At 39.4% G+C, this 15,300-nt stretch overlaps 2 protein-coding genes across 2 annotated transcripts in view; one reads left to right on the forward strand and one right to left on the reverse strand.

Moving 5' to 3' along the window:
- Positions 1 to 3,045, forward strand: part of exo1 (exonuclease 1) — a 40,437-nt gene extending 37,392 nt beyond the window's left edge. Inside the window, exons 13-14 of the mRNA XM_059985639.1 lie at positions 861 to 1,042; positions 1,417 to 3,045. Of these exons, the coding sequence (XP_059841622.1) occupies positions 861 to 1,042; positions 1,417 to 1,561 (327 nt within the window). The 3' untranslated portion in view covers positions 1,562 to 3,045. The remainder of the gene's footprint in view (positions 1 to 860; positions 1,043 to 1,416) is intronic.
- Positions 1 to 15,300, reverse strand: part of LOC132402688 (uncharacterized) — a 66,512-nt gene that overhangs the window by 8,040 nt on the left and 43,172 nt on the right. The window lies entirely within an intron of this gene.

A 15,300-nucleotide genomic window follows, 5' to 3' on the forward strand; every position in this document is an offset into this window, starting at 1 on the left:
ATCCATTTTCTGTAGAGGCAGCTTGTTTCCAGTTAATTTAAAATTAAATTTTGTAAATCTGAATTTAACAACATTTCACTAGTATTAAACAGTCTACTGGAGGCTTTCATTTGCGATGCATCTAAGGGAGGAAGGGAATTTTTGGCATTTCTGGTCAAAATACTGCATCAGGACTGACTATGCAAAATGTTGACAATTACTTTCCTCCCACAGATGCTGCTCGGCCCTCTGAATTCCTCCAGCAAAATATTTGTTGCTTCTCTTTCCAGTATCTGGGGTCTCTTGTGTCTCTCTCTTAACTGGGAATATCTAGTCATTAGTGGGAATGGGTTTGACTGACAATATAGCTGATGTCTTTTCTCACAGTCATGGCTCTCAATGGTCACTTTATGAAGAAATATTACTGGAGATCTTTGGCATTTGTGGCGTAGCAAGGCATTAACCTCTTAGAAAAGAAATATTGGCAAAAGCTCAAGATCAAAGTTAACAGTGACTAAATATGTTAAAGATCTTAATGTTCATTGGAAGCCCAGTTCTCCTCTTTAGTCCTAGGTGTTTTTTGTTCTTATTTCATAGGAGTTGGTTTCTATTGTCAAACCCAGCATCTGTAAGCCATTATTTTCATCTGTTGAGTTAGTGAGAGTGACAGCTGACTAAACTAATTCAAAGGACAAATGGAAATTGATCCAATTACATTGGGATAGAAAATGTGCTTAATATTCTCAAGTAAATAAGTTGTCTTCTAAGATGACTGTTGTTAAATCAAGAACTTTTTTTTTAGTGTTGAGCAGTATTAATAGTTTTAACACAGAATTATAGACAGGGATTTGGTGGAATTACCAAATGCACTTATTATTCAGGTTCCTGGATTACAAAGACTGAACCCTGGATCTGCTAGAAAGTACACTAAACTGAAGCTTCCAGGACCAGCTAAAGCCAGTGGGTTAACGAAAAGATCACTGAAATCTGCCCCAAACAATGAGAACAAGCCTGAAATACAGGCCACAATCAATGACTTATGGAAGAAATTTGAGTTTAAGCGGTAAGTATGGTTAGTTAGAATGCTGAGAAAGGTGATGGTCTGCTTGGCAACTGCCTGTTTTCATGATTATGATATTTGAAATTTTTTTTGCATTTTACATATACTGGGGTACACATTAGTGTGCTTGCTTATGAAACTTTCAGTATGTACAAAGGAAAAGTCATAATTAAGGGGAGAATGAAAGACTCACAATATTTCAAAGGTGTTTCCTGTATGTGTATTGTGCATTAGATTTTGACATTTTGCAATCTTTTTAATTTGAAACCAAGAAATGTTCAACTTTATGCCTTGTTAAGGATGTAGATCAATTCAGAGGAGAGAGTTATATGTACATTTGATTTTTGGCTATTAACTAAATATTTTGTTTTCCACAGGAAATCTAAGATGTTTCAACTCAGTGAAAAGTTTGACCCAATGTCCCCCATCAAGGACAACCTGCAAATCTTGACCCCAGAGACTGACCAAAGTGTTTTATTGAGATCTGAATGTATTTCTGTGCAGCGAGCCATACAATGGTGACAAATCTATGACGAGGTTTAAAATCAATTCAATGTAATTAGCAATGTCTGTATAAAATTAATTTATCATCTGAAAATGACATTTAATTTGCAGATTATATGCAATCACTTAAATTACAACTATTAAACAGATTTTTGTAAACAAAAAAACATCATTGGTTTTGATAATAACTGCATTTTATTTTGTCAAAGAAATGTAATTTATTTTCTTTGGTTTACATTCAAAAGAGTGGATTCATAACTCATTTCTGATTGTTTCTTAAAGTAGAGAAGGTTAAATGTTTCATGCTGCAGTAACATTAAAGAGTTTGTGTCCTCCCTAAACCAAGGAGATTGTACTGTAGGAGAGAATTGCACTATGAGGCCAGCAAATAGAACATTGCTCTCAACAAGTAAATCCACTTGCCATATCGGTACCAAATTGAGCTGTTTTAGAAATGCAGGCAGTTGTACCAGCCTAAAAGATAAATAGAGGATGCAAGGATTTTTTTTTAATTTTTAACACTTATCCTGTGGATCGCAAGCACCAATGAGTCTGCACTCTGTTTACAGCATGAGCAATGAAAGTAAGTTCACCACACCACACACTATATTGACTCAGGTATGAAACGTAATTTTAATATTGTCCTGCCCTGCCCTACCCTCTCTACCTGGATTCTTGCCCAATTTATTATTGTGTAGCTGATCATAATCGATGAAGTGCAGCTATTGAGAATATATTTGTCAGAATGGTTTTGTTATCAAGTTTATATAGTTGTAGAAAGGAAGGAATTTTAACTTGCTTTTACTTGCATCAAGTTAGTCCCATAATAATGTCAAGCATGGCTCAATTATGCCACTTTTGTTTCTAGAAGGTTTTGAGTTCAAACCCCACTCTTAAGGAACAGAATCGACGAACGATGGTCTTTGGTGCCATCTTTTGAATGCAGTGATAATTAAAGCCCCTTTCCCCACCACATTTGCCCACCAAGTTAGAGATGTAACAGTATAATTGACTGCTGTGGTTCTTGCACTCATAATATTGATGGTACTTCCCATTTTCTCATTGGATATAAAAACAGTCTGAATTTTGAGGTTTTGAAATGCTTCCAAGTTCATAGTAAGAAGCTAATATCCAGAAGCTAATAAGCAAATTTTGATAATTAATGGAGTTAATATTGTAGGCTGCTAATTCTCAGGGTGGGCAGTTTGAGCTCATCAATATTTATGAGTTTTGCCTGCCCTCTTTCTTCACTGCCGCAAATGTTCTGAAATTTGCTTCATGAGGTAAATATTTCAGGAATTTGCTTCTGGAGCAACTGTGCTATAAGATGACAAAGCTGCTTTAGTTAAGCTTGGTGGAAGTGATATATAGATTAAATTCAAACCAAGACAGTTTGCAGTACAGTGTAGAGACATGGTTTTGCCTGCAAATTGTTTGTAATCTTAGGCTAATTTTGTATGTTCATTCAAATGAATCAATCTATTGACCATATCTATTTTGGTTCTCACCTTGTAAATGATTGTGAAAATAAAACTCTGAAAATGTTCAGATTTTTCTATTATATCAACCACAAATACTTCTAACTTCAATCAACACGATGTAAGATGTAAATACTAAGGATAAATATTATCACTGATTTACTTATTTTTTCCAGAAGCATTGATAGGTACAGAATTCAACTTCTAAAACTTTGCTAAAAATGATACAAAATCTTACATTAAAAGTTTATCATGAAGTGGTAAACTATCAAAAAATCAGTGGGAGAAACAAGGGACTGATGACGTAACAGATAAAAAGAAATTCTATACTGTTGAGAGTAGGGCTGCAGATCACATTGTATACTGATATGAACAGAAGCAATGGGCCTGTGCATTTATGGGTAAGTGATGGGGTAAAATTTGTGGATCAAGGGAAGCTATTAAAAGAAGAGAATGATTAACCGTTATGGGTACATAGTTTGGAAACATTGAGGGGGTTAGTGACATATAGACCAGTGCTTCCCAACATTTTTTAGCCTAATGCCCCCCATAAAGCATCTTCACACTTGCCATGCACAATATACTTTCTGGTGCCCCGCCCCCCAGTGTAAAAACACATCTACCATGAGAAAAATGATTCTGCTTTAAATTTTTATTTGTCTTTCAACCTAGCTTACAGAGTACCTATGAGCTGTACAGCAGCTTTGATATCAATATGATCCTTAAGCTTAATGGTTTTTAGCAGGAGTTTTATTTGGTTCAAGTTTTGATAGCAATGTCCAAGTGGGTTCTGTTTTTTGAGTATGGTTCATTCGCTGCACTGAAGCCTCTTTCAACAAGGTAGGAGGATGGAAATGCAATGAAGACCACGAAGCTTCATATGAGGGTGCACTCACATACCACAAAAGCCAACATTTGGGAAAAGCATTTTTGCTTCTTCATCATTCTGAATTTTGATAATTTCTTCTTGCAAGTTCTTCTTCCTTGCAAAGAAATGGGTTAAGTACCCAGTCTGGAATTTCCAGATCTTTCAAATCATTGAATTGATCCTGAAAATCCTTCTTCAGTGACTGCAGGTGTAAGCAGTTCTCTTGCAAATCACCATCAGTGCAAGAAAGTGCCATACTTTCCATGCAGGGAAACTGTGAGAACATTCTTCTCCCAACGTTTTGCTAATATTTTTCCAATAAAAGAGGACACTGCACTTTTTGCCGGGATTTTAAATTGAAATTCTCACCCTGCAGTTTCACGTTTAGAGTGTTCATTTTGTCAAACAGATTGGCTAGGTATCAACAAGGAATTTTCCAGGTATGTAACATTGTATTGACACACTTTCTGTAGTTTCTGTTTCTTTGCAGGGTTAGAATTCAAAGTTTGATAGAGATCATGCCATACATATTTATCCATCGTTAACGGGGCTAAATTAAAATTCAAAACTCTGAATTGGTAGCTTCACTGATTGGCTCTATTTCACCATTTGGTTCTGGCTGACCAGCATTGTATCATTGCACAATCTGTTTCCCGCAGATCTGTAGAGAAAGTTGAGAGGGTGTACCTGACTTACCAAATGTAAAATTGCATGAGTTTGTTCTGTGCCGCGAGTCAAGAAAAACTGTTGGGCACCCTAGTTGCTAATTTATGCATCCCCAATGTCTGTTTGGTTGGTAAGGTTGGATGAGATTTCTGGGTTTTGGACGCATTGACGAGTACCCAGTGCTTGCAGAGCTATGGTTCTCCCTGTGTTCCAGTGCCTCATCCTCTTTTTCTTTGGAAGTGCCTACTCTACTAATGGTCAGTCAGGTCTCGTGCCTCAATTTAGGGCGCTGTTTACTGTGCCCACCCTCCCGAGAATCTTGAATGTTCCTTGATGACTTCTATTTCCACTACTATCCGTTGCTATAAATACAAGCCTTATCCAGTTTTAGAGTTGGAATACCACAAATTATACTATGACCAATCAGTTATTACTGTTAGGACAATCCGTTACACAGTCTAGATATAATAATACAGAATAAACAAGCAGGAACAACTTATTTAATAAATGGTCATTCCAAATGCACAAAACTACAGAAATCAATAAGTGAAAAGCACCATAAATAAGCTGAATTAGAAGAGCAAATTGAAAGACTTTAGAACATGAACAAGGTATACATTATCCTGATAGTAACATCTACAACTGGCGTCATCCCAAAGGCACTACACGATAACATTAAACAATTGGGAATACACAGCAATATCTATGTAAATCTTTAGTAAGCCACAATACTAAACACCACTAGAATAGTCTAGAAGTTCCTAGCAATTAACAAATGACAGTGCTTGGCTATGCCCGTACCTCAGGCCTACTGTATGTCTATGAAATCATTCTTTTCCTTTTGATGTTAATATGCTAATTCTCCTTTAACATGTTTCAGTCTGACTGTATGTAAGCTTTGCTCAATGAAATTATATTGCTGTTGCAAATACTTTTCATTCATAATAAATAATTTCATTCCTTCAGTTCTAACATTTGAACATACTTATGAATGGTTGTGTGGGTGGGGAGAGAGTGAAGGGGGAAGATGGAATAAACCGCACAGAAACTGCCCAGTTTTATCTTCACCTTTTGTAGGTGTTGGATGCAACCATCAACCTGCACAATATTCAATCAAGCAGGTTTGATTTTCTTTTCAAGGGCGGTTGCTGGAGGTCAATAAACACCAGGAAGAAGCAAGTCTAAAGAATCACTTGCCAACATGTTTTGGATTCCTAAAAAGGATAGTGTTGTCAGGTTCAGGGTGGGCACCATTCCTGAGGTCACTGTGTTAACTTTGAAATAGCAACCTTTGATATAGTATTTCATGGAATGCTACCAAGTAAAATAAGAGACATTAATCAAGATTGCAGAGTGTGAGAACTCCACAAGGTAGAGCCCCCATTCTTTCTTGGAGTTGAATGTTATAGAACTGTTCCGCATTTAAGACAGTGAAGACAAGTATTAGTGCCTTTAATGAATCTTAGGTAGGGAAGGTGGATGTTGTTAAACTAATCTGAACCACAACAGGAAGTTGTGCCACCTCCTCATATGTTTGCACCTGCCAAATTTCTCTGAGGCCAGCTCACCTCCTGCACCCTCGGCATATGTGATACTTGCTGTTAAAATGTTGGTTGTTGCAAGGGAGGTGGTTCTTAACCAATTCAGAAGATGTAATTTTAAATCCTGATTATTTTTGTCAAATGAAGGAATTGTACTTGAGATACTTTTTATTTTGAGATCTATGGTGAGATCCAATGCCCAGGAAAGCGGAACTGTAACACTCTGTGGAGAGCAAAGGGCTTGACAAGGCACAGAAGACATCATGGTCATCCATTGCAAACAAGGAAAATCCCAGTTTGTGACACTCGTTCATACCACTGGACCTGGACTTCTGAGGGCGAGAGAGTGGAACTGGCCAATGCTAATGACTTTTCCACTTTAAAAATTCTCCTGCACAGGTTCCCTGTTATCATCAGACATGATAGACAACCACCAATTCAATTCCTATAATAAAGAACAGAAATTTTTTTTAAAAATCAATATATTGCACCAAGTAATTCATTATCTTGAAGTATGAAGAAGAGTTTGCCGAATGCTGCCTTCACAATTCTCTTCCATTGTCATCATTTTCAGAAAACTACACAGTTGTACCCCTGGGTCTCTATAGTACTCCCCAGAGCTAGCTGTCTACTGTGTAAATCCAGCCCTGGTTTAATTTACCCAAATGAAACACTGCACACTTAACAAAGTTAAATTTCAAGAAGGGATTAAGAATGGAGCACAATCCAAGAAGAGATTAGATTGGTTGGCATTTGTTTACTGGATTTAAACCCTAATTCTAATGCAGCAGTGAAGTGCATATAATTCTCCAAGCCCCACCCCTCCATGTACCTAACCAAGTACTTCTTCAATAATAATATTGTCACCTTAACCACTTCCTCTGGCAGCTCATTCTATGTTCTCACCACCCTCTGCAAGGAAAAGTTGCCCCTGAATTCTCTTTTAAATCTCTCCCTTCTCACCCTGAACCCTTGTTTTGGACGCCTGTACCCTGGGAAGAAGACTTATCATCCACCTTGTCTATGCCCCTCATGATTTCATAAACCTCTACAAGGTCGCACCTCATCCTCCTTCGACTCCAAGGAATAAAGACCTAGCCTGACGAACCTCTTGCTTAATTCAGACATTCTAGTTCTGACAATATTCTTGTAAATCTTTTCTGCACTCTTCCCTGTTTAACCACATCTTTCCTACGATAGGATGAACAAAGCAGAACAAAGACTGACCTCATCAGTGACTTATATAACTGCAACTTGATGTCCCAGCTACTATAATCTGTGCCCTGACTGATGAAGGCCAGCATGGTAAACTCCTTTTCTCATCACCCTGCTTTTTTTGTAACACCACCTTCAGCAAACTATGCACATGTTCCCCTGTTGCATTATGCTCCCCAGTGCCCTACCATTAATAGTAAATGTCCTGCACTGGTCTGGTTTTGCAAAATGCATTATCTCACACTTACCAGCATTGCAGTCCTTTGCCAGTCCATGGTCCACTTCCCCTAACTGATCAAGTAGGTAGATAAACCACCATTAACAACGCCCCCTAATTTCATGGTATCTGTAAACTTACTGATCAAGCCTAATGCATTTGCATCAAAGTCATTTCTATAAATAATGAATAGCAAGTGTCCCAAGACAGGCCTCTATTCCGAGGAACAACTTTCAACAACACCTCTGCTTCCTAATCCATGTGACTAGCCCTCCCTGGGTTCCATGTTATCATGTGGGACTCTGTGGAAGGTGTTGCTAAAGTCCAAACGGACAACATCCACTGCCCTATACTGATTTACCTTTTTTTAACCTCTCCAAAAATATCTAAATGTTTCTTCAAACACAATTTTATATACATAATACCAAGCTGATTCCTCCTAATCAGACCCTGTCTATCCCAGTGCTGGTAGACCTTGCCCCTCAGAACTTCCTCCATTGCTATTGTGATGATGACCAGCCTGTAATTCCCTGACTTGTCCTTGCTACCCTTTTTAAACAAAAGAAAACAAATGCTGCAAGTTCACAGTAAGTTAAAATCTCATGTAATTTATTTCTAGTATTTTAACACGAGGTAAAATTTATAAGCGGCTCCCAATTGCAGGATTGGTCAGTCTACTATTTCTGGAATCAGTTAATGTCAGTGGTCAGGTCATTCCAAACAAATTAAGGTAGTAGACGGGGTCCGGTGTGTTGGTGTAATCAAGCTCATTGCTGTACTGACCATATTAATGTTATTTTCTATTTGCAACCTTGTGAGAGCAGTACACAGATGAGGGATAAGATAATAAAAAACATACAAATTCTGCCAGTTTTGTTGAGCTGGTTCTTTGGAAGCAGTTCAGTTATGCTCATTGATATGTATTTTCTTTCAGCCTTGCCAGATCTTAACTGGTATCCTTTTTATTACCAAATGCTTTAGTACTGAGTAATTCCGGCAGTAGCAGATAGCGGAGTCAGTATAAAGTGCTATAAAATAGTTAACAGAATCTATCAAATTAATCTATTGTGCAAATGGATCATAAGTGCCTATATAAATACTAAAAATGTTATTCAGATGCTGTTGATTGCACAGTCTTTTCATTCTTATATGACTCCCTATGCATAGAAGATACAGCACCTGCCTGTTACACTGTTAATGTTCAGGGCAGCCATGGTGGTGTTCAGGGCTTCCTTCATCATGACAGCAGTTTCTGCTCAGTTTTCACCTAATGTTGGTCATGCGAGTCCCGGGTGGAGACTCGGGAATACCATTGCACTCAGATGTAGAAGGATTCCTCATTGCCATTTCTGTAACATTTTTGTTTTACCTGTCAAGGTTGTTAGTCCTGATCTGAACCCTCAAACCCAGAGGATTGGTGGACCACTCTTAGTCTGTCTTCTACCCTTTGACCTGTTTGGCGTGGGTGACCCTACTAAGAGCCAACACACAAAGCCCTGACTCCAGCCAACATAGTTCTCTGGGTGATTGAGGCATGCACGCCTCCAAATCACAACAAGGTTCAGTTCAGTTCAGTTTCAGTTTATTGTCATTTAGAAACCACAAATGCAATGCAGTTAAAAAATGAGACAACGTTCTCCAGAATGATATCACAAAAGCACACGACAAAACAGACTACAGCAGAAAACCCACATAACGTTTGGTAATCCCCAAATCCAGAGTCTGGAGAGGCTGCTGCATATTAATAACATGCTACCATCTTAGCGCGTACTCTGGAAAGGAGCTCCAACCCACTAGAAAAAACAAGACTACCCAGACACCCCAAGTCAAGAGACCAACTCTACCACCCAACAAACCAAAAACTAAAGCTACGAGACCGACACAAAACCACATTGTTACAGGTAGTTATAGATTACATATAGTTACAACAGTGCAGATAAAACGGACCAATAATCCAAAGATGTTAAAAGGCTATAAGTTTGAAAGAAACCACCACACAGTTTCCACAAGTCCTCAGAGTCCCGATAGACTCGTCATCCCACGCAGGTGGCAGAAGGGAATACCCCCACTATGGACTTCCACGGTGCCAGACTCAGCCTCGCAGATGCAGCACACAGTGAAAGCGCCCTGACTGCAGTGGACTCCGAGTCTGTTGAAACTCCAAGACTCCGACCACCCCCCTCCGGCACATCCTCTCTGAGCACCATCCTCTGCCGAGCGCACTACGACGCCCCTGCCAACGGCCACAGGCAACGCGACCCCGAGGACTGGGGGCCTGTTCTTCTCAGTAGAGACCCGGACCTCACAGCAGCAGCAGCAACAAAGAAGGCCTTCCTGGAGATTTCCAGATGTTCCTCCTTGCTCCCACGTCTGTTTTTCATCAGATTAGGATTGTGCACGGCACCCCACTTAACAAATAGTGTACTCTGGTCCTCTTTGAGATCATTAGCATGGAAGATCATTAAGTAAATAATCTACTTGATTCCTAGCTGGTGAAATTCAACTTAGGGGCAACCCAAAAGAAGTGAAAGCATATTGGCCGCTTGTTTCATACTCCACCCAATAAACTTTCAATTTACAGGCAGCAAATGACAGTGCTACGACGGTGAGGACAATAGCAACTTTGTTTTCCCAGTCAGAAGAAGGACAAGGCATAGAATATCTATAAAAGCAATTGTGTGAGAAGCATCCCACTCTGCTACAATTCCTGAAAAATCCTCAAACAGCAGCAGAACATAAATATGAACTTGAGTCAGAATTAATGTGAACCACAATACAGAGAAGACAAATCATTGCTCAAGGTAAGGTGTTTTGTTGTTGTTTATCAAATGTTTCAAAGTAATCACTTATTATACATTGCATAAAATCACAGTGAAAAGAAAGCAGGGTGAAGAGGAAGAAATGGAAGATTCTGAGCTGCACTTCTTGCTCAATAGGAGAAAAATAGCTTTTACCAAACCCATGTATTCATTTAATTATCTATGATGAAAATGATCCTGTTTTTCACCACTAGTGAACATTTCTCTATTTCACACTGCCTCTGTTGGCATTGCTGCAACCCATTCTCCATCCATCATTCTTCCTAAGCAGCAGAAATGAAACAACGTGCGCAAACCTGAGGCCTACTTCAAGCCCAAGGGCCTGTTTCTGTGCTCTGTGGCTGTGAAGATCGGGTGACAGTCAGCTGTGAGAGGCTTTCAGGATACAGGCAGACTAAATAAATAGGTAGGGATGTGGCAAATGGACTGTAATGTGAGGTAATTCAGATTGATAGGGGGAAAAAAAGCAGAATGATGTGATTGGAAGGTGTTGGTGTTCAGAGGGACAAGAGAGTCCTTGAATGTGAATTATTGAAACTTACAATTTCACAAATCACAAAGGTATATAACATTGGTATGTTAGCATTCACTATTTGATGCACCATCAATAACTCTTGGAGACGTGAGGCGAGATATAGGCTTTTATTGGCTGGAAGAAAGACCACCACACTATATCCTGGAGACTGAGGCCGGGGCTGTGTCTCCAATCGCCTTTATACTGGGGTCCGTGGGAGGAACCACAGGAGCAGTCAGCGGGGGGGGGGGGGTGTCCAGACACAGATATATGTAGTTCACCACACTATTATTTTCAAAATATGTTACAAAAGAAAAATCTTCGTCCAATTGTATGATGCCCCAGTGAGACATGGCCAAGATTCAATTTATACAACATGCACCACTTAGTGTTGAGGCCAAAATGTTCTACTTTAGTCTCATCCAACCACAAGACATTCTTCCACATCTTTGCAGTATCTTCCAAATAACGCTTGGCAAAGCTTATGCGGGCAAGGATATGTTTTATTTTAGTGGCGGGTGTGGCATAAATATAACGCTGGGCATCGGCCAGGTAATACCATCCCTACTGCAAAGTTTGGTGGAGGTAACATCATGCTATGTAGATAGATAGATAGATAGATAGATAGATAGATACTTTATTCATCCCCAAGGGGAAATTCAACATTTTTCCAGTGTCCCATACACTTATTGTAGCAAAACTAATTACATACAGTATTTAACTCAGTATAAATATGATATGCATCTAAAATCACCCTCCCAAAAAGCATTAATAAATAGCTTTTAAAAAGTTCTTAAATAGTTTACTAAAGTGCATTGAGTGGTAACTTAAGCTCAGTCCTAACCCCGGCGCTTTAACATGTCTTGCCCCTGGTGGTTGAATTGTAGAGCCGAATGGCGTTGGGGAGTAATGATCTCTTCATCCTGTCTGAGGAGCATTGCATTGACAGCAACCTGCCACTGAAGCTGCTTCTCTGTCTCTGGATGGTGCTGTGAAGAGGATGTTCAGAGTTTTCCATGATTGACCGTAGCCTACTCAGCACCCTCCGCTCTGCCACTGATGTCATACTCTCCAGTTCTGTGCCCACGACAGAGCCCGCCTTCCTTACCAGCTTATTAAGACGTGAGGCGTCTCTCTTCTTAATGCTGCCTCCCCAGCACGCCACCACAAAGAAGAGGGCACTCTCCACAACTGACCGATAGAACATCTTCAGCATCTCACTACAAACATTGAATGACGCCAGCCTTCTGAGGAAGTACAGTCGACTCTGTGCTTTCCTGCACAGGGCATCTGTGTTGGCAGTCCAGTCTAGCTTCTCGTCTAACTGCACTCCCAGATACTTGTATGTCTTAACCTGCTATGTGGATGCTTTTCAGCAGCAGGGACTGGAAAACTGGTCAGGATTGACAGGAAGGTGTAAATACAGAGAGATCCTGGATAAAGCCCTGCTAGCCTCTGGCAGAAAGCTAAAACTGGGGAGGTACTTTGTCTTTCAGCATGACAACGACCCAAGGCACACTGCCAGAGCGACCAAGCTGTGGCTTCAAATGAAGAAAATTGAAGTCCATGTGTGGCCCAGAGTCCTGACCTTTACCCAATCGAATATCTCTGGCGAAACCTCAAGATTGTTGTCCACTGTCACTCGCCAACTAACCTGGCAAAGCTTGAACAATTTTGCAAGGAGGAATGGGAAAACCTTGCTTACCACGTTGTGTAAAGCTAACAGAGACTTATTCAAAAAGACTACCGGTTGTAATAGCAATGAGAGGTGGTTCAACTAATTACTGTGCAAGCGGGTGGGGGGGAGGTATGAATACTTCTGAACTACTGACATTAGATTTTTGAACTTTTAATTTTTCCTGCTTTACAATTTTTCCTATTTTTTTTGGGTTCTACTGTGAAAAAAAGTAGCATGTGATCCACGGGTAAAAATTCTCAGTTAAATTGATAAAAAAAAACCCTGGTTGTAATACTCACTTATGTGAACAAGGGCCTGAATACTTTTACAAGGCACTGTATATCCCACTCAAGTGTGAATTTACATTTAAGAACCAAGTATCCAGGTGGCATGACCTCGATGCATTATATCTGTGTTATTCTGTAAAAGATTGTTCTGTTGCTAGCTTTGTGTTATCTGAATGACAGTGCAAGCTACAAACCCACAGAAACTACGGGAATTGGTATCATTAGCTCATTTAGTCCTTTTCAATCATAAAAGGCACAACCCTAAGGAAATATTTTTAACAAATTTGACAGCACTTTGGCAAGACTTGTCATTGTTCTTTTAGGTAAATGACTGACCTATAGTCTATGGAATGTAAAATTAACAAAGCAAGTTTTAACAGCTAATAATGCACAACACATATCAAGCTACAGCTATTTAAATACTGAATAAACCACAAAGTAAATATATTATCAAAGTACATGTTTGTTACCATATACATTCCTGAGATTAATTTTCTTGCAGGCTTTCTCAATAAGTCCATAATAGAATAATATCCATAATAGAATCAATGAAAGACCACACCAACTTGGGCGTTCAACCAGTGTGCAAAAGACAACAAATCATGCAAATACAAAAAAAAGAAGAAATAATAATAAATAAATAAGCAATAAATATCAAGAAGATGAGGTGAAGAGTCCTTGGAAGCGAATCTGTAGGTTGTGGGGATATTTCAATGATCAGGCAAATGAATTTGAGTGAAGTTATCCCCTTTGGTTCAGGAGCCTGGTGGCTGAGGGGCGGTAACTGTTCCTGATCTGCTTGGTGCAGGTCCTGTACCTTCTTCCTGATGGCAGCAGTGAGAAGAGAACATGTCCTGGGTGGTGGGGGCCCCTAATGATGGATGCTGCTTTCCTGTGACAGCACTGCATGCAGATCTGCTCAGAGGTAGGGAGGGCTTTACCCGTGATGGACTGGGACACATACACTACTTTTTATAGGGTTTTCCATTCAAGGGCAATGGTGTTCCCACACTAGGCCATGATACAAACAGACAATACACTACATATCTACAGAAGTTTGCCAAAGTTTTAGATGTCATGCTGAATCAATGCGAACTCCTAAGGCAGAACTTATGTGCCAGGCTCAGGGCAGGTCCTCCAAAATAATAACACTGAGGAATTTAAAGTTGCTGAACTTCTCCACTTTTGATTCTCCGATGAGGACTGGCTCATGGACCTCTGGTTTCCTCCTCCTTAAGTCCATAATCAGCTCCTTGGTTTTGCTGACATAGAGTAAGAGGTTGTTGTTATGGCACCACTCAATCTGCCTCCCGTATGCTGATTCGTCACCACCTTTGATTTTAGAATTTACCAAAATTCTCTGGACTCTGGGCAAGGTCCTGGCAAGTTGGAAGATGGCAAATGTCACACCACTGTTCAAAAAAGGATGTAGGCCAAGGCGCATTGCACCCCAGTGAGAATAATAAAAAAGTAAGCCTACTCATGCAGAGTATTAACCAAAAACAGAATTGTAGAAAAAAAATCTATAACAGGAATGTTATCTTCTTTCACATTAATCTGTCATCAATTAAAAAAAATGTTCAATGAGTCAAACTAGGAAAGAAGAACTTTTGTTCTGCAGTTGTTCCATAACAGTTCAATACACGTTTGATACTTGCTTGATCCTGAGGCTCCAGGCGTCTGCACCAGTGGTGAGTCACAGGTTTTTGCCAGTCAGTTTACAATTAACACTCGTGTGCTACAGAGTTGTGCTTTGTTCATCCTTTGTGAACATCTGCAGTTTTGTAATTTTTTGAAAATTAAGCCTTGTTTTTACATTCAGTCACCCATCACACTGCAAAAGAAAATGAGCAAAAGAAAAGCAGAAAGTGATAGTAAGCGTGAATTCAATGAACAATGGGAAAATGAGTTCTTATTTATAGCGGGTCCGTCAAGAAAACCGTTGTGCATTGTTTGTGAAAACACTTTCTCACATAATAGAAGATGTGATCTTAATAGACACTATAAAACACAACATCAGACTGAGATAGAAGGAAAACTGAAGCTAGTGCTTGGTTCTGAGTAACAGAAAGAATAAGTGATTAAGAAAAAGGAAGAAATCAAAAGAAGACAAAATATATTTGTTAAAAGTCTCATTAAGGTAAGCAATGTTTATCTTGTTTTTATATTAAATCAATATATCATGTAAAATGCTAAATATGTCTATATTAACATATTTTTACAAGAATTGAATTGGGGTACAAGAATTGTATGGCACATCTGAACTCATGCGTGGAAAATTGACGCATGGAATGTAAAAGGTTGGCCACCCGTGATGTAGGCAAAAAGAGCCAGTTTGTTTAACATCGGTAGTTGGCAAAATGCTTAAAGCTATCATTTAAGAAGAAATAATGAGGCAGCTGGAAAGAAATGCATCCACTAGGTGGTCACAGCATGGATTCAGCAAAGAAAAGTCCTTTTTGTCAAACTTACTG

Source organism: Hypanus sabinus, chromosome 12 (genome assembly GCF_030144855.1).
Source record: "Hypanus sabinus isolate sHypSab1 chromosome 12, sHypSab1.hap1, whole genome shotgun sequence".
NCBI lineage: Eukaryota > Metazoa > Chordata > Chondrichthyes > Myliobatiformes > Dasyatidae > Hypanus > Hypanus sabinus.